This window comes from Corvus cornix, chromosome 6 (assembly GCF_000738735.6).
Source record: "Corvus cornix cornix isolate S_Up_H32 chromosome 6, ASM73873v5, whole genome shotgun sequence".
NCBI lineage: Eukaryota > Metazoa > Chordata > Aves > Passeriformes > Corvidae > Corvus > Corvus cornix.
In genome coordinates this window covers 15,341,252-15,359,763 of record NC_046336.1, presented here as the reverse complement: position 1 = coordinate 15,359,763, position 18,512 = coordinate 15,341,252, and the positions used below count along the sequence as shown (strand labels likewise).

Sequence of the window (18,512 nt, the reverse complement as noted above, 5' to 3'; positions counted from 1 at the left end):
GGTGTATTCTCTGGCACAGTTTGGTAATCTGCACTACTTCACTGACCATAATTATGCTGTCTGAGCATTCTCCTATTCCTGCTTAAGAAAAGAAAAAATAGTTTTGTTGGTAGTCATTTCTATTTCCACGTGTTTCCATCTGCTTAAGACTGCTCTCTTCTGTTTCCTGGATAACTGGAATTGCCTGACGCTGTGTTCTGGGAGCAGAGATGTCAACGAACATAAAAAGTTTCAGAAGTCTTTTCCACAAAAAAATGCAGTGGATTTGAAATATCACCTTCAAAAAAAAAAAAAGATCAGGGAGATGAGGGACTTTCTAAATAAAGAAATTATTATCTTGTTTATTAAAAGTATCAAGCTACTATTTGAAATAATAACAAGAGAACGTTTTATGGCCAAAGATAAACACTTTAATGGAATACTCTATTCTGTGGAGAAAAATTGCTCAAACTTGTAACTACAGCCATGAAATTTTTCTGTTGTCCAAGGCTGCAAATTTTGTGGATTGCTGCTAAGGATATGTTTACACAGTTGATAACTTTAATTGCTTTAAGACCACGAAACTGTAGCAGGTAAATTGGAGTCCTACACTATATCAGAGAGGGTTATTATTTTTATAGATCCTAATGTGAAACATTTATTGCTATAGTACATAATAGGTGTTACGTCAGAGCCTGCATCTTTCCACTTTCAGAGTATATTGGGAGAAAAAATTCTATATTTACATCAAATACTGGATTTTGGAATAACTTCAGATTTGAAATGCAAAGGGAACCCAATCAGAAGTGAAAGAAGAAAGAAATTATGATAGAATTCTACATGTAAAGAAACACATACATGTAAATTTGAATATTTGAATAATATACTGCATTGTATTATTTGTAAACAATCTTCCCTTTTCCTTATATATTGTTCTAATAGAGAACAAGAAGGTCACTGTATTGAGGAAATTACAATCTAAAATATTTTGTGATTGAAGAAAGTTTCTGACTCTTAGTTTAGAAATAATATGCATAGATGATAACTGTATAAGGTATTTAATTTCTCATCATTAGTGGATTTTACCAACATCTGCAGCATGGATTTAGATTTATAACACCTTTCTCTGTATTGTAGCTAACTGCCTGGGGTTATGTCATACATTTGAAACAGTCCTGTTTGTTTTGTCCTAATGATTAGGACAAATCAGGATTATGTTATAAACAGACTGCTGAGTGCAGACTAGTTTGCTATGTAGTATTTGTAATTTGAAACTGTTCACAAGGTGTATATTATTTTGTAACTTTTGCTATAAAATGTTCATATTAGTTAGGAAGATAATACTGATACAGTAGAGTCCAGGGACTTCTTCCAGGGAGAAGTTATTGGTTTTGAAGATATCTTTTCCTTAAGCACAGTGATTTCTTTCAAGCTTAACCTTTCCTTGAGGTCGGTTAACTTTGATCATTCTGTTCACAGGAGAATTGCTCTTTTTATGAAAAAAACTACTCAGAGTATCATGAGCTTCTAAAGAAATTATAGATTTCTATTATTATTCTCATTCCTGGTGGAACTGATAGTACCTGAGTCGAAGTGTGCAGTGTAATTTCGTTTGTTTCAGGTGGTCCATGGGGTGTTACACCAGCCCAGTAAGTGACGCACTGTTCACACGTGTATGGAGGCACCCGCCCGTACCCATTCGCTTGTTCTTTTCTTCCTTAAGCATCAGGTGCAGGCTACTGTCACAAATGTCACCTGACACAGACCTTTGAGCTGACCCAGAATTGCTTTGCTTTAAGAAAGCCGATCCACAAGAATGTTAGAGTTGAAAGAAAAGCTGTAATAGAGGAACGACATTTTGAGCTCAGTTTAGAATGAGTTTTAAACTTGAGCCCGGGTGTCTGCTGGAGCTATGCCATAGGGCTGTATTTCAAAATGTTTTTGGGGCATTGGTTGTGAATGAAGAACACTTCAAATCTGTCCAGAAAGTGATGCTTTCCCAGAAACTGGTGTTCCATCCTGTGGACTCTGCAAGGTGCATGAGAGGTATAGATGTATACAGATATGTTGGTTTTATCTTTGGCTGGTTTGGGAGCATTTACATCTTTAATCCTGAAGAATTTATTCCCATTATTCATTGTGGTTAACAGAGGATCTGATACTATATTCACCTTGATGGTGGTAGAAAAGTGTTGCTGGAAAGACCTCGTCTGTAAGGTCTGTGATCAGAAATTAGCTGCGTCTGTTGTTTTGCAGTGTTTACTTAGCTGCCTTTTTTTGCTTTTAAGGGAAAACCCAATAAAATACCAACGCACTGGAGGTATATGATACATGTTTAGTACTGCTTTTGGTTAAAAGCTGAAATTGTTGAAATTTGTCGGTTTATCTGTAATTTTGAATAAATTCCTGGAAAGGGATAACCTAGCAGAGAATACCTGTAAGACTATACATGTGAATCATACTTCTATTTCTTTAAAAATAATAAATAATGCTGAGAAATAATTGACTTTGGAACTCCTTTTCAGGGTGTACTTAAATCTATCTGTTCATGGGCTATATGTGAACAATATTTGTACCAGTAATATAAAAGTAGTATAGCTGGTAGTTCGTGTTGACATTCCAAGCAATGCAAAGATTTCTTTTACTTCTGTATTCTTGAACTGTAATGTCTGTTAATTAAAGAAACAGTATGGATATGTCTTATATTCTTGTGTATTTCTTCAGAATATTATTCCCTGAGCCAGAGGAATGAAAGGAAGAACTAATATACTGATAAAGGTAATTAATTATATCAGCCAGATCAGTGATTTAGGAAAGGATTGATTACACTTATGAAATGTATGGTAAGGTATGTTCTCTGAAATGGTTAACATATTTTTAGGTTATAGTCTATATTCTGAGAGCTTGGTAAAATAATAAAAAGCCATGAAACTGAGCAGTGAGGAACTAAATAGGAGAAATGACAGAGCTGTGGTAGCAGGTGTCTGTCAAACTCAGTGCCAGAATTGTGAAGAAGAAACTGAGACCTAATGCTCTGTCAAGGATATCATTGGAGAGTACCAAAAATATGTGATGGCAGTAGGTAGAGGAGAATGGAAAACAGGAAACCTAGTATAAGAACTGTAAAATACATAAAATCTCCTCTTTTTTTCTCCCAGAATTCTTGGCTATTGGAAACAGGAGATTGTCCAGGTTTAAAAAATCAGGCATGGCTTGTGGAAGAATAAAATAAAATATTTTTAGAGACAGATTAGGTAATACTGTTCCGTTATCATTTTTAGCAGCAGTCCCAGTCCAGACCAAAACAGATTTGGACAGGGAGACTGACCTACCTCCCTACTATCACAGTGTCCCGCAGTGGTAGGGAGGAGAAGAGAGATCTAACAGGCAGGAATTGTGCAGCAAGATTCCTTTATTTAATTATTTTACGAACTCTTTTAGTAGAGACTAAAATAAACTTTTTTCTCCATAGTCTAATTGGTCAAAGGATCAGACATCCCTTGGGGTGATTGGCTAAAATCCTAAAACATCCATTGTCAAAATATTTTTCTACTGTACTATAAACAAAGCTTTGCAGGGTCGCAGGTGTTCATAGTTTATAGAACTCTACTAATATCTTCCGTGAGAGAGAAAAATATCTCACGGGACTGGAAAAAAGCAAGAGAAATTCTTGCTAGCAGCATATTTGTATCCACACCCTACTATGGAGAATGTTCTTTAATCCCTCTGTCCCCCAGGAGGTTGATAAAATAACCTGCAAGATGTGGTCTGAGTAGTCCTAAACTGTAGTATCCTGCAGGAAAGCCGCTGTTAGTGTGGCAAAAGACTGGCCATAGTCTGGCCTGAAGACAGGTCCCCTCTTCAAGAATTCAGAGCATATCTGAATTTTATTTCTAAGAATTACAGACAAACATTAAGACTGTAAAGTCAAAGTGTGTTTATACTGTGTGTGGGGGGAGCATGGTGCTGGAGCTGGTGACAACTGAGCAGTCTCTGGAACAGGCCATAGCAGAGCTACACCTTGAGACAAGACATTTCTGGTCATATGCAGCATCCATTAGAGCAGTGTTCCTGCTTCTGGCAGCTGAGCAGCTCCTGTGCTTGATGATAACTCCTCAGTTCCTATACTGTACCCAGTGCAAGCATACAGGTGCACTGAAGCACTGAAAATGAGAAGGCCAGGATGAAGATGCTTGTGACTCGTAATTTCATAAATATGTACATTATAATACTGTCTGTATTTAGGTGGTTACAGGTGATCTATCCAGAGAGGCTCTCTGATGCCCTGAGTCATGTGTTGATGAGTGTCAATACATGTGCAAGTAGTTATGCACAAGTGCTGCCATGTCGGTGTCTGTGGCGTTACTAAGGTAATCCTACATTCCTCCCACTGGTTGCTCTTGGAAAGGGGCTTTATAAGGAAGATGCTAGTAAAAAGGTATTTATTTGCATGCTGAACACAATTTCTGCATTTTTTGGGGACAAATCTTTGAAATATGTATTTTTGGCCAGGTTGTTAATTCTATGGGTTTCAGACAGTTTCAGGTCTTGAATTCTGTTGCACAAGGGGCTGCTGTGGTGTTCCTGGCAAGTGCACTTCATCTTTTCCAGGCCAGCTGCACTGAGCATCCTCCTCTGAAGCTGTTTCAAGTGTCTGGTTGCTGCAGCCCCAACTGTCTGGCTTGCAGCTGCATCAGACCCTCCTGCTACGGTCCCTTAACTTCTCCTTGCAGCTCGTCTTGTAACTTCTTTACTTTACTTTACTTGTCTTGGTGACCCCATTTTTAAGTACTGCACTTTTCATTGTTTAGTGTCATCTCAGCCTATTCTTTTCTCATTTCTGAACTGAATAAATTTTACATGATTTGGTTTAATACTTTCCTTTGTTATCTTAGAACTAGTGCGTAGACCACCTGACATCACAGCACAAACATATGAAGTAATGAATGAAGCTCCACATGCTTATACAAAAGCAAAAAGAGGTTGTGTTTTCACTCATTTTCACAGAGGCTAGTCTAAAGCAAGAAGAATGAAATGTCCCTCCTGCAGAGAGCATAAATATATATTGATAACACACTGTAAAATAAATATTGTATTTCTTTCATAAACTGAGAGGACTCCAGTTTGGGCACTTGGAGCAAAATGAGCCCAGACATCTGTTCTGTTTTCTGCCCAGTGTGTAGCTGAGCTGGGGCACATGTGGATTTCTGCTAAAATGAGATTATAAATTAATAGCTGTTCACACTTCATTGCTTGAATGAGCCAGAAGTTATTTTCTTCTGGTTTTGAGTCCCAGGTGCAGCACTTTCTGACTAACAAATGTGATTGTCTAAAAGGGAAGAAAGACCAGTGAATTGAAACTACAACAACCTCTTCTCTGTGGTCTGAGTACAGCCATGTAATAGGCAACAGGAAAGCACATCAACTGACAGAGTGGAAGAAAGGGATCCTGTCCAGAAATATGATGTTGGTGAAGAAGTGGTTTGTGATTTGGGCAACAGGTTCCATTTCTGGTCCTTGCTTCTGGCTTTGTGTGGAAACATAAGCAGGCCATTTGGATATGTGTCCTAAAAGGTGACCCATTTCTTTGATTTTTGGTACCCAAATAGAGTTGCTGCATACTGATATTCCATTGCTATTTAGGCTGGTCTAGAGTATGAATGAAGAGAAACATTTCTACTTTCACTAAAACTTAGTGAGATGAAGCTGACTGTTACAGCCCCTCCAGCTGGACCAGCACAGGCTTTGTTCTCAGAGGCTGATCCACCCTTGCTCTTCAAAGAGAACTAGTAGATCCCTAGTCTGTCTCACTGTTATCAAAAAGTATCTCTGATGTACCTTGCTGAAGGTCCCTAAAAATGAGCATAGTTTCAATATTAAAGAAACACTTATAAATGTTACCCCCGCCCCCTCTAATGACATTCCATAGATGGCTGAGCATGGCAGGCTAGCACGAAAAGTGATTGGGCAAGGTTGACTAATTCTATAATTTTCTAATTTAGAAATTGTCCTGAACACAAATGAATGTTAATGTTAACATGTAATGGAAAATCATGGGGCTGAAGAGGAGGAGACTCTGGAGACACTTCTAGGCTTGTACTGATTTATATGTTTTATATATATGTATATATATATGTACATAATCCAGCTAAAGCTGCAACATCTGTGCCTATGTGCTTTCCTAACTGGCATAGGGAGGACAAAATGTGCCAAGAAGATATTCAGACAGCTTGAAACTGGTTTCCATCATGCCATCAAGGGTGTTGGGAAGATAATTTGGGATTTTCTCTGACATCTTTTGTACTTTATCAGTTCTTTGGTGACCTCCAGATAATATCAACTGGTTTTTCATCTGTTTGAGAACGTGATTATTTTCAATAAGAAAGGACAAAATTAATTTATCTCATTGGAGTTTCCTGATGCAATTTTCATGAAAATGGAAAAAAAATCTCTCCAACACTGACAATATATCTTAACTCCGAGGCGTTCCTCATAATTACAATAGTGCTAATTCAGTCTAACAGTGGTATGTGCATAAAGAAAACCTTTTGTCATATATTCTTTCTGCTCAGCCCAGGGGCAGGAATATAGTACACAGAACCGCAGGAATTAAACACTGCCAAGTTAGTTCCCACTTTAACCACACCTGCAGTACTCTAGCACAGTAACATCTGAACTGCCTCCTCTGCTATTGGAAAAGTAGGAAGACCCCAGCAAATATCTGCTTATCAGGACTTGATCAGAGAATACAAACTTGTACATTCTGTGCATTTTTATATATTTTCAACTTTTGAGAGAACTGTTTTGCTATTCTTTCTCTTTCAAAGACTGAATTACATTCTCCAGTGAATTCCAATGATTCTTGTATACAGATACCTATTTTCTCTCTATGAGCTCTGCCAAATGTAGTTTTTAGCTACACCTTTATGCTTCTTAGTTGTGAGGGGGCCTCTCCTCCTTGAGTAACTGGTGTCATTGCAAAGGTCTCCATTGTTCATGACAGGATGGAAGAGGCACTGCTGCAATGCGAGTGTCTGTTGCCCCCTTTCTGCTGCAGAAGTGTAATATTTGCTACTGCTGTAAAAGAAGGCAGAATGGTGTTGCTTTGCTGAACAAAAATTTCCTAGATCCTCCTGTGAACAGGAGAATATCCGGAGTTCATTCTAATCTTCAGGCAACGTCTGCCTCTGTAAATATTTGGTGCCTGGGTAGACTTTTCTCATAGCCTTTCTGTGCTAAAAATGACTAGATAATGCATAAAAATGGGATTTGAAGTGAGCTTCAGAGAGGCTTTTTTTTTTTGCTTTTGGAATGTTTATAGCTGCCAAGGAAGTATCCTATAGTATTTTTCTGTAACACTAGAGTTACGTACTGGAAATGTGTTCTGGCCTCTTTTAGGCAACATTTTTTATTGGGAGGTCTCACTGTATAAAGAGGTATCTTCCGAATTTCCAGCCCTGGCCTTTTGCAGTTTTGGGAATAAGTGAAGATTTTTCAGTGGCATTTAAGCTACAACAGAACCTAGGGAAAGCAAGGAACCAAATCTGCTTATTTAGACATAAAACATTCAGCCTGAATCAGCACTGGTATTTAAAGGATACAGGGTAATAAGAAACCATTATGGTATATCCCAAGGATAGAGGAAAATCTTCCCTGCTTACTAAGTATTGAAATAGAAGTCATCTACTGCCTTAGTTTTTCAGGGCAAAGCTTTCTCTGGAGTGGGGAAAGTCCAAATGGAGATTGTCTGCACAAGACAAGATTTCTGTACTGCTGGATCTTGCTTAAAGAGACAGCAAAAGCTCTTTGTCTTTACTATTTTTTTAAGGAAAAAGACTAGTTGTCATGGAAATCTCATTAATTTTATTAGTATTTTTGTTAGGATTTGTCTTTGGTTAAGTGTATTTAAGTGTTGATGTCTGTGTGAAAGCTGAAAAGTGAATTTTCCACATTAGGTTGTTTACCTTCCTAATAAAGAAATAAAAGAAAAAGTGTGAGTGGAGAGGGGAGAACAAAAAAGGTGTTAATGTGTGACATTTCTAGTTCTTGCAGTTTGAACTATGAAAGTGCAGCCATCTCAAGTGGAACACTTCAGCATTACAAAGGTACTTTCCTGGTATGTAACAGCTCATACAACTGAGAATTTGTTCATATGATTCAGGAAAAGATGTTGCCTGTTCTTGGAAGGCAAGGATGGAAAATTTCAGCTTGGAGTTCTTAAAAATTATGATCAAATAAAATAAAAAAGATGCTAGAAACTGATCTAGAAATCACTCTTAATTACAGAATACTTACTTGATTTAAGAATAGCAATTTTTTCTGCATATACTATAAATTCCTGGTGGAATAAAGTAGTAACATTTTTCACAGAAGTGAAAATTGATAGATGTTTATTTCAAGCAAAGGAGATCAAATGCTACCCACACCATAATTAAACAGAACTTGTAATTATGTGTTCTGCAACACAGCTCACTTATCACCCAGGATCTTCCATAACTGCATGTTGCTGTATACAAATGGTAAACTCAAGACTTGACACCTCAGACCTGATTTGCAGGTGAGGATTTCTCGTTTACCTGGCAATCTGTCACAGCCAGAACAGGCTTCTGAATTTGCACGTGATAGAAAGTACTGATTTTGTGATGAAAGATTTCAGTCCTGGTTTTGTAAAGTAGTCCCCAGAGCTCCCAAGCTGAGAGCAAAATTTATTCTGAGTTTGATCTGGGATGAATTTCTAATCACATTAGCTATAAATGCAGCCTTTTAATTTCACGGTCCCTGGGAAAATGAAACTTGGGTAAGCTGAAAACATTATGAAAAAACTTCTGCATAAACATCTGATACTGTAAGTCTTGGACTACCTACACTGAGGTGATGGAGCTGTAATTACATTTCTTTCTTGAGATGTGCTTCCAAATTTTGGATGTTTATAATTGAGTTATAGCCTATATGCTGGGTTTTGCTGAATACAGTTGTAAATACCAATCTTATTTGCACAGCAAGACAGCATGTTTGGAAAGGCCTTAAGTTCCACTATTCTCATATATCTGTGGTATGAGGTTGATTATGGTACCTGCACTCTCTTATAAAGTGCTCCTGAATGTTGCATGATGTTCTATGTAGTGTTCTCTGCAGCATAAATGTTAGCACTGACTAAACAAGCCCATGACTGTAGCCAGTGGGATGTTTGAAACTGCTCTCATGGGAAGCATTTGGAAAGTACTGGCATTCTTGAGAGTGAACTAGGTGAGTGTTTTGGGTGATCTCAGGCTTTCAGGGTGAGAGTTTATCAAATGAATCTGCTGTGCAGAGTGAAAAAAGCACAAAGGTGCTTCTGCAGGAGGAAGGGCTTTAAGCAAAGCTCCAGATTTCAACATGATGTCAGGATTGCTGAAAACGTATAAACCTGTGAGAGCAGTTTGTTGCACAACCCCGGCAGCCAGCTCCAGAGAGGGTTTGGACCAGTGACTCAGTAGTCTGCTGTCCTGTGTTTGAAAGCAGCACCTCTCTTCTGACATTGTTTTGGCAAGTGGGGAAGAAAATCTTTCATTATTGCATTTCAGGGGTAGGGCAAGATACTAGTAGAGACCACAACTTGGTAATTTCACCTTAATATTCAGTAGTTGCTCAGAAGCAATCTAGGTAGACCTATGGCTTGAAGTGTAGGTGGGAACTAGTTTATATGGGGCTGTCATTAGGCTGTCAAAGCCAACATTGATATAGTAAACCCAATACAGTAAGAGACTTCATGAAAAGTGTAGTGCAAAAAAAGTTTACTTAAGGGTATCAAAACAGAATTACAATGATAAACTCTTTCCAGATAAACCATTTTGTCTTTTTTGCCCAGGAATTTTTTTCCCCTTAGAGGACAAGCACGGTACTGGCTAGAGGGAAAAGAGCCTTGCATTAAGTTAGTGGAGGTGTTTGGTACAGAGGGCAGGGAAGCACACTCAAGCATGGCTGCAGATTGCTCCTGGTACACCTGCCATGACATGTCCCAGCAAAATGGGGAATAACTCTGTTTTCACAGAGCACTTACAGCCTTGTAGACTCAGAATCTTGTGGAAAACAAGAATACCAAGTGTTGAACTAGAATGGGAAAGGCAAAGAGCCTTTGATGGTGGTCAGAGAACCTAACTCCTGCCTAATGAAGCCCTCATGAAGAAACTTTCATAAAGGCAGAGACCTGAAACCCTGGCCACTGCCAGGAGAAACACAGGATTTCAGTCTCACCTTGTCTGGCAATTACTCACTTTCTGTTTATCTGTCCTTAGTGTTTTGATCCATTGGGAATTACCTGCTGTATGAACATGCTTGAACAGGCCACTTAATCTGTCTTAGGTGGATCAATGTAGATCGTCTCCAGTTAAACTGTTTGAGTGCAGAACCTCAGGCAGTTTTTGCAGTAGCAAGTAGTATGAAGTAAGAGTAACAGATTTTAGAGTGGAAGTTGGTACTAGGGATACGACATCCACACTGTGAATTTAAGGAATTTTAATGCTTTAGACAACAGAATTCATATGGCAAAACACTTTTGTTATTCCAGTATACAATTTGAGAATTCAAAGCCTGAAAGCCCACATCAGTAGAAATGCAACTCTTGGCCTCAGTTCAATATATTTCTGTTTGCCCCAATATTGTAGTAGATCAGATTCATACATATCAGAAACAGAAGACATCTCCTTGGTTGACTTTATATTAATTCTCTCTACATTTTCTCTCAAAATGATGTCCCATCAGACTAAATTTCTTTGCAAGAAAGTCCTTTGATTTTTTTTTACTCATCTAGTTAATTATTAAATTAAACGCAGAAGAATATTTACCTATGCTCTCAACAAATTTCTGTCAGTAGGAATTGGAATTTAATGAGTAAAAATGCCTTCAAATCCATCCAGTTTCTTACCAATAGAGTGGAATTCAGAAAACAATTTGTAAATAGATCAATGTTTCCCCAGCCAGCGGGAGAGGGGAAAGCTACATGGAATAACAACAACCATTAGGTGAAGAAAGCAACACACTATATTAAACTGAAGTCTTCTTGGTTTTATTGGCTCATAGAGAAAATTCCCTAATATTATTTCTCTGTAGTACTGCAAGAGAAATAATATATTTGAACATTAAGGATATCCTTTGAAATGAACTTGACTTGTCACAAGTTTATATAAAGGCATTTCTCAACCATTATATCTATATTTACTTATTCAGTACTGTATTTAAATTCTATTTAAATTACTTTCAACATAGTGCTTTGTTAAATTGATCACTTAAATTGATCCATAAGTAGCAGATGAACCAATTCTGAAAATTTGACCTCAAATACCATACAAGCAAAGATCCTCTGTGTTTTGGAAAAAGTTGAACTTGTACTTCTACTAATATTATGGTTGTCCCTTTCTGTTCTGAGAAAGAATAACACCCAGCATCTGGTGCAGAAGAGACTTTCCTGTCAGCTGATCTGAACCATGGCTCTTGTAAACATTCCAGGATCCTAATCCTGAGGAAGTCCCACCCCTGTCAATTAATGTTAAAATTCACCTGAGCAAGAGGTTTCATTTCTCATTTTTCCTGATTCATTAACAGAGCAACTGTCAGAGTACAAATGTATTAGTTATTCAATGGGGAAACAGAAAATAATGGGACACTTACGGCTGGTGCATAGTTTTGAATCTGCTCAGCTCATAATCTAATGCATTCTGAAAAGAGAGAAAACAGGTTTTATATCTTAAATGATCATTTTAATCAAGAGCAATCCATGAAGTGAAATAAATGATATTTTATAAAGTGAATGAAAAAACAGTTTTTAGTTTTGTAGCTACATGCTTGTCTCATCTTGGTTAATGCTTAACTTTTTGCTATTGGCCTGTTGTAACATTTCTAGAAAGCTGGTAGCACACACTACGTTGTTAAACTGGAATTTTACCGGGCATGTGGTGGATTAAATTAGGCTGGTTAATGAATCATTCAAGAAGTGATAAGCAAACCATTTAATGTGGTCTCTTCACCACAGAATTTCTTTGGGTTTTTTTTACTCAAATCAGCAGATAAGTATAACAATGGCTGAGTGGAAGATACTTTAACAATGGCTGGGATATTATTTAACCTCATGTTTGGTCTGTTTTGGTTTTAAAGTTCTGCATGACTTCTCAACCCATGAAAATCTGGTGATAAAAAAGAAATAGAATTTGTAGTGTTCTACCTTGGCACATAAAGTGCCCATTCTAGTGCTGAACAAGCTAATTCAGGTACTGGAAACAGTTTCACCAAATGATTTCAATGGTTGTGTAGTTCTATATACCTTTCACCTCAATGTGAATGAGGAGTTCATGCACTGCTTTTGATGTTCAAGCTAGTGTGCAGCTTGCAGTCAAACTTCTTAAGTCAGAGTTTTAAGTTAGTCTAAATTAAACCCTTTTTTAACTATGGATTTTTCTTTAGTGCAAAATTTCCAGTAAAGTCTTAGGATTGTACCAAGATGTGGGATTACGTGTTTTCAGTCCAGAAACCTTCTAATGCTAAAATTCCCCCTTTTTCAGTTTAGATTTCAGCAGAGGATAGGTCAGGCTGAAAATACGTCCATTTAATAGATGCAATTCTAACCATCCATCTGTTTCTGTGTTGGGAAGAGCAAATTAGTTTGTGTATTTTTTGACACTTCCTAGGCAGACCTACAGTGGATGTGAAATCTCTGAAATAGATACTTTCCAGTGAACTCAGTGATATTGAGTTCACTGTAAGATGACTGATGTTTGCCCAGATCTATCTGTTTTTTCTGAATAATGCCCCAGCCATCAGTCCCAAACCATTTTGCCTTTTCTCTCACCATCTCATCAGCATGATAGATGAGTTTGTATCAGGCATACAAATGGAGACACTAATAATAAGTGTATGAGAGAAGATCAAGTGGAGAACATACACATTCTCAGAGAAAACATATTTCCTCAGTCTATATTTAAATTCTAGTGAATCTCTGCATTTCTCTGACATATTTGTTGTGAAAATATGCCATTTCAGACAGTAGAGAACCCCCTACATTTAATACTTAGCCTGTAATTATACTGTAACAGAAAGCAGCTGCATATCTACATGTAGTGGGTATGGTAATTAGCAGATGATCCAGCAGATCTGAAATCACCAAATTCCTGAGGAAATTTAAACTGTATTGAGCTGTGTGATTGCCATACAGGCCCATCTGGGCTCGTTTGGGCTTCATCAGCTGTAGTGATGACTCACCAAATTGCCGCTGCATATCAATGACCATCCGGAATAGGGCCATTTCCTCACCACCTCTTGTACTTTTTCAGTAAGAGGTGGAGGCAGCTATGCTTTTTGTTGTAAAGGTTTGATTCTTGTTCACTCCCTTTTCTTTGCAAAACAGAGCATTTAAACCTTTACTTTGTGTGTCTGAAGATTGCCGGGGTATAATGGCTTGGTGATTTCAGAGAAATATCTTGTGTAACTTTCAGTCCTTCCAAGATGCTGTTTGCGAATGTGCTGCCTAAGCCCAGCCGCCTTTCCACACAGGCAAGTGCTGTGTGTATGGTCACATGGAGCCGTTTTTAAACTTGCAATGGAGCTTGGTAGAGAACGAAGCTATGGATCTAAGCAATTCCTTTACTGGGGAATTTTTTTATTGAGAGTTTTAACTTTTTTCTCCCCCTCCTCCGGGACAGTCTTTAATGATGGGATTATGCTATGTGGTTCTCTGAGGTTTGAGATGATGGATCTCTGGGTCCAGCTGAAAACTTTTTATTTTTTCCTTTAGTAAAATGCACTATTGATTGAAGGTAAGAGCTGCTGCTGCTCTGCAGCAGCAGAATTCTGGTCCTAGGAAAGGGTACAAAAATATCTTGCAAACTCAACAGTTTTGAAATTACATGGTAGGTTCTGTAGGAAGATGACTAATGCTTCCAGATTTTAATTAACCACTGCTTCTGTTGTTGGTTATGATATACGTTGTTAGTGATTCATATTGGCATGAATGGAATAAGTTGCAAATGAATATGTGTGATAAAGAAGAAGTTAAAGCAGTCTCTTTCCTGGAGGAATTTGAGTTGCCAAATATACAATGAGGAACTAAAGGGACAGAGTGTTCTTTAGTTTCATTTTCCCCCCTTTTTTCTGTTTTCTGTGTTTTGGTTTTTATGTTTATGGTTTCATATTAGAGCACAATTTAGAAAGCATATAAAAAAATCTGTTCTCTTCTAGCCTGCTGTTGATTTCCTCATTTCTGCTGGCTGCTTCATTCACCCAACATCAATTTTCTCAGTAACTCACTTAGCTCAGTAGCTCAGAGTAACCAAAATTCCTAGCTTGCAGATCGAGCCAACCAGCTTTGTTCTGCAGACAGCATCCTGGAGCGAGAGAAATGCTGTAGTAGTGCAAATGTTTGAGGTGTGTCTTTTGCTCCTTTACTTGCAGAAGCATATCTTGGACCTGAGCCTTTCCTGCTGTAGCTGCTTGCCACCATGGGTGCTGGCAAAGGAGACGCCTTGCATCAAAAGCAAAGAGAAGGTACAACCTGTGACGATCTGGAGCTGCAGACCCATAAATGGGTTTTGTGTATTTTCGTCTGGCTCGTGTGCATGGACTGTGCAGTACATGCAGAGTGATCTGGCATGTCTGAGGTGCTCTGCTTCAGTGCATGCGCTTGCAAGAGAGCAGCGTGTGTGCGGGTGGCTTACGTGCCTTGGCTGGGTGGGATTTAGGGCATTTTGCAGTCCTGGGGATGCCTGGTAGGCAGATAAGAGATAGCGAGTGTTGGTAGGAAGGTAAAAGGAATGGGGTAAAACGTTGCAACACAATACACAGCATATAGACCCCATCATCTGCCCCAGGCATAACACTTCTCTAAGGAAGGCTCTTAAGTCATGAACATTGCTGTCAGCAGTCATGGGACTTGATGTGTTTTGGATTCTGTGTTTGCTTTGGAGTTTTTTTGCCATGCTTTTACAGTTGCTGAGATCGTGCAGATGGATGGTTTCAGTGGAGTTGTTGCCTCAAAAAAGTTTTTGGATGTCTTTGGAGAAGGTTGTTGATAGAGTTGATTGCATGATGCAGTGTTTTGAAATTCATTGAAATACATCTTTCCCCTTCCTTCCTTTCCAGCCCTTTCTGGTAGGAAGGCACTTGTGTAAGATGGTTACAGCTGCAGGTGCAAAGAATACCTTGAACAATCCAGGAGAGCTGTGAAGGATCAGTAGGAGCTTGAAGATGTCAGATTTTGATGTGAATGAGGGTGAGGGGATTCCTTTGACATTATGATAGACAAACATACTGTGTTGCTAGATAAACTGTCAATATGTGGGCAGTACAGCTGCATGTAAGGTGACAGTCTTGTCATTACCTTACAAAAATTCAGAGCTACATTCTGTAATGTTGCCAGTTCTGAGCATGGACAGCTTTGGAAGTGTTTGTTGCTTTTTGTGTGTGTATGCATATATTTGAATGTAATAATGTATACTGAATTTGACTTCCTCCTAATTTTCTTCAATAATTTTTCTTTGGGGGGAGGGATTAAAGACAGATTTGCTTGACAAAAAGCAATTTCATTTTGCTGTGATAAAGTAAATACATAATATAGAAGTTCTGTGTTCAGTATGACCAAGTTTGTGTTAAGACTAGTTAATGAAAACTGTTTTCAAGAAAAGCACCTGGAAGGAGCTCCTTGATTAGGAGGAATGTACAACTGCATTTTTTACTTCTGAGAGACAGAGGTTTAGTGTATAAACAACAGCTATCTAAATTTAGGCAGTCAATGTAAGTAAAAATCTGAAAAATCATAAAATTTTAATAAGCCATATTAATGATATCCCTTATTAACTGGCATGGCAGCCTATCTGTAATTACTTTGGCATTTCTTAGTAAAAGTGTCCTTATGGAATATGAAAATATCTCTGGGAAATAAAAGTAAGATTTCAGTGCTGGCCTCTAGAGACACAACCTGAGCTATAGACTTTTGCCAGGTTATCTGGGAAAACCGGCCAGTGTCTCAGACTGAGTAAATAATGGAATAAATGCATAGAGGAAATTTTTATTTTTTTCTTAAATAAAGGAGATCTATGTCCCAAGGAGGTGGGGGAGAAGTGGAGAGAATGTAAATAAAATGTGAGATACTTAAAATTAAAGGTTAGTTCAGAAAGAATGACACAATAGAGAGCTGCTTCTATTGTGAACGAAGAATTACTGTTTTTAAGGGAATTGTCCATTTTAAAGTGTGTAAAACTGACATCTAGTGGCAGCAATAGCACTTTGTGTGCAAAGTGGCCTTATAGTGAGACCAGTTTGCATAGCAGATGAATGGATTTTAACTGTATTACATACTAAAATTGCAATTCTCTGTGCTTTATCTTGGTGTTACAGAGCACTTCCAACTAAATCTTGCTTATTTTAGTAATGTCTCATATAATGCCAGGTTGTGGGTCACCTTTCTGAATGCACAGCCTCATGCTAGAGAACTGATGAACAGTTTCATTAGAGGAGAAAAGGTTGAAAGGGGCATGAGGCTTAAAAAAAAGGTGAGGGTAAGAGTTACAGAATTTCATCAAGGTCAGCTGGGAAACTGCTTGGCAGCTACCAATTTTTGACCTCTTATGAACAAACAGGGGAAGTCTGGCCTCAGAGCTGTGATGTGTTTCTCAGGTGTGGCATTACTCACAAGTGTAAGCTCCTCTGGGAGGGGAAACAGGACTTTATGACCAAAACTGAGATCTCACATGAATTCAGGCAAGATATGTAGGCTATGAATTGATAAAGCATATGGATATGTGATTAAATCATTCCCATGTTCGTTTGCTGAATCATGGTTAATATATTCATTTCTCATTCATATTTTTATTCAAAGGGCATTAAAAAAATATTTTTCTTTTCTGTTTTGTGTAGCTTGTGTTGCTCGTGTCTTTGAAGAAAAAAATCCCTTGCTAAAACTCTGCAGGATGCCTGCCCCACTGAGGCTTTAATTTATCTTTGCCTCCAGTGCCATTATATACATAATGTATAAATTACTAATAACAAGCAAAGATATGCAAAAATGAAGTATCGATTATTTTAAAAACTATTTTTAAAAACATGGCTTAGGGGCACCTATAGTCATATACCTATAGTCAAAGGGTGCAATTTAAAATGAACATAGAAAAATATAAAAGCATTATTCAAATCTATCTTCCAGATAATAAGATGAAAGACATCACCAATAGAAGACTGGGTGAAGACAAAGGCAAATCTGAAGGAAGAAGGGAAGTGAGTGTGCTTCAGTGAAAATGTAATTAGAAGTGTGGGGAAAAAAAATCATAGATTATTTTTTCTGAGTTAGCAGTTTGTGGCAAGAATTGCCAAATAATATTGGTCAATTTTTGATTGTAAGTGTTTCTTTTACAGTCTTCTCAGTTTATAATAACTGTTGCAAATATCTCAGAGATAAAAAATGTTGGTAGCATAATTCTAATGAAACATAACTCTGTGCAGTTTCAAGGCTGTGGTGAATCATATGCTGCCTCTATCATTCCATCTCTGTTACTTTCAAAACATGGTGAATCATATTTGTTGAACACAAATGTTGACATTCTGCAATGAGACTCAAGTCACAGTTATAGAAGTGGTATAAGAAACAGCAGCTGTCATTTCAGATAGGCAAGCCTGCTGCTTTAGTGGGAAAGCAGAGCCGAGCAGCAATCCTGTTTGCTTCAGAGCTGCTCTCTAAGGACAAGATTAGTTGTTAACAGTTGTGCCAGCCAGAGCTGGGAGATGGAATCTTATCTGTCCTGAACCTGGTAATCCACTGCAGGTGCTTAACAGTTGTAACATGCGTTTGACCTTTGGGGTCTGAGTGGGAGTGGTTGCAATGACATGAGGCCAATTGCTATGTGCAGAGTCGCTCTGACTTTGTCTGCACTCCCTGGGGCTTCTCCTTACCTCTTGGACACTGATGCCTTTCCAAAACTGTGGAAGCATAAGTCATGCTAGTAGCACCAGAATTGTTAATATACATGAGATCTCTAAGATTTCAGAGCAGCTGTCTCTGCACTTGGTTTATATAAACCCTTGCAGAGTACAAACGGAGTTGTATTGGTAGCAAGGGAATGTATTCAGGACATGCTTGTTGTAAATAGGACTGCTGGGGTTGGGTTTCTTGGTCCACAGTGGATTTGTCATCCATGATGGAATGCTGCTGTTATTTTGTCCTCAGGCATGCTTTTAGTTAAAAAACTGCCAATCTAATATTGTGTTACCAAGAGCTGTGTTCAGCATGTAATGGGAGTTTGAGATCTAGATGTTTCCCTTGCTGGAAGGAACAGTAGATTACTTCACATTCCTTAGGGCAGCTGGAAATACTTTATTACATTGATGGAGATCTGTCTGTAGTATTGCTGCTCTAACATTTCAAATCAAAACCAGAGGGTTTTTGGAATTATTTGATAAGGTTTAATATGCGTTGAGCTGTATGGTTCTGAGGAATCTGTACTGCCTCACCTACCACTTTTTTTAGCTGTTGAGATGTTAGAAACCTGTTTTTTCCTTGACTGAAAGATGTTTTCTTT

At 38.1% G+C, this 18,512-nt stretch overlaps 2 protein-coding genes across 10 annotated transcripts in view; one reads left to right on the top strand and one right to left on the bottom strand.

The window, feature by feature from the left end:
• BLNK (B cell linker) overlaps positions 1 to 18,512 on the bottom strand; it is a 95,031-nt gene that overhangs the window by 52,091 nt on the left and 24,428 nt on the right. For 4 of the 6 annotated variants that reach the window (XM_010410250.4, XM_010410242.4, XM_010410238.4 and 1 more), the window contains exon 3: positions 11,626 to 11,672. The exons of the other annotated variants lie outside the window; for them this stretch is intronic. In XM_010410250.4, coding sequence (XP_010408552.1) covers positions 11,626 to 11,672 — 47 coding nt within the window. The remainder of the gene's footprint in view (positions 1 to 11,625; positions 11,673 to 18,512) is intronic. 6 annotated transcript variants of the gene reach the window in all.
• Positions 13,981 to 18,512, top strand: part of DNTT (DNA nucleotidylexotransferase) — a 140,723-nt gene continuing 136,191 nt past the window's right edge. For all 4 annotated transcript variants that reach the window (XM_039554471.1, XM_039554473.1, XM_019292767.3 and 1 more), the window contains exon 1: positions 13,981 to 14,490. The gene's annotated coding sequence lies outside the window, so the exon portion shown is untranslated. The remainder of the gene's footprint in view (positions 14,491 to 18,512) is intronic.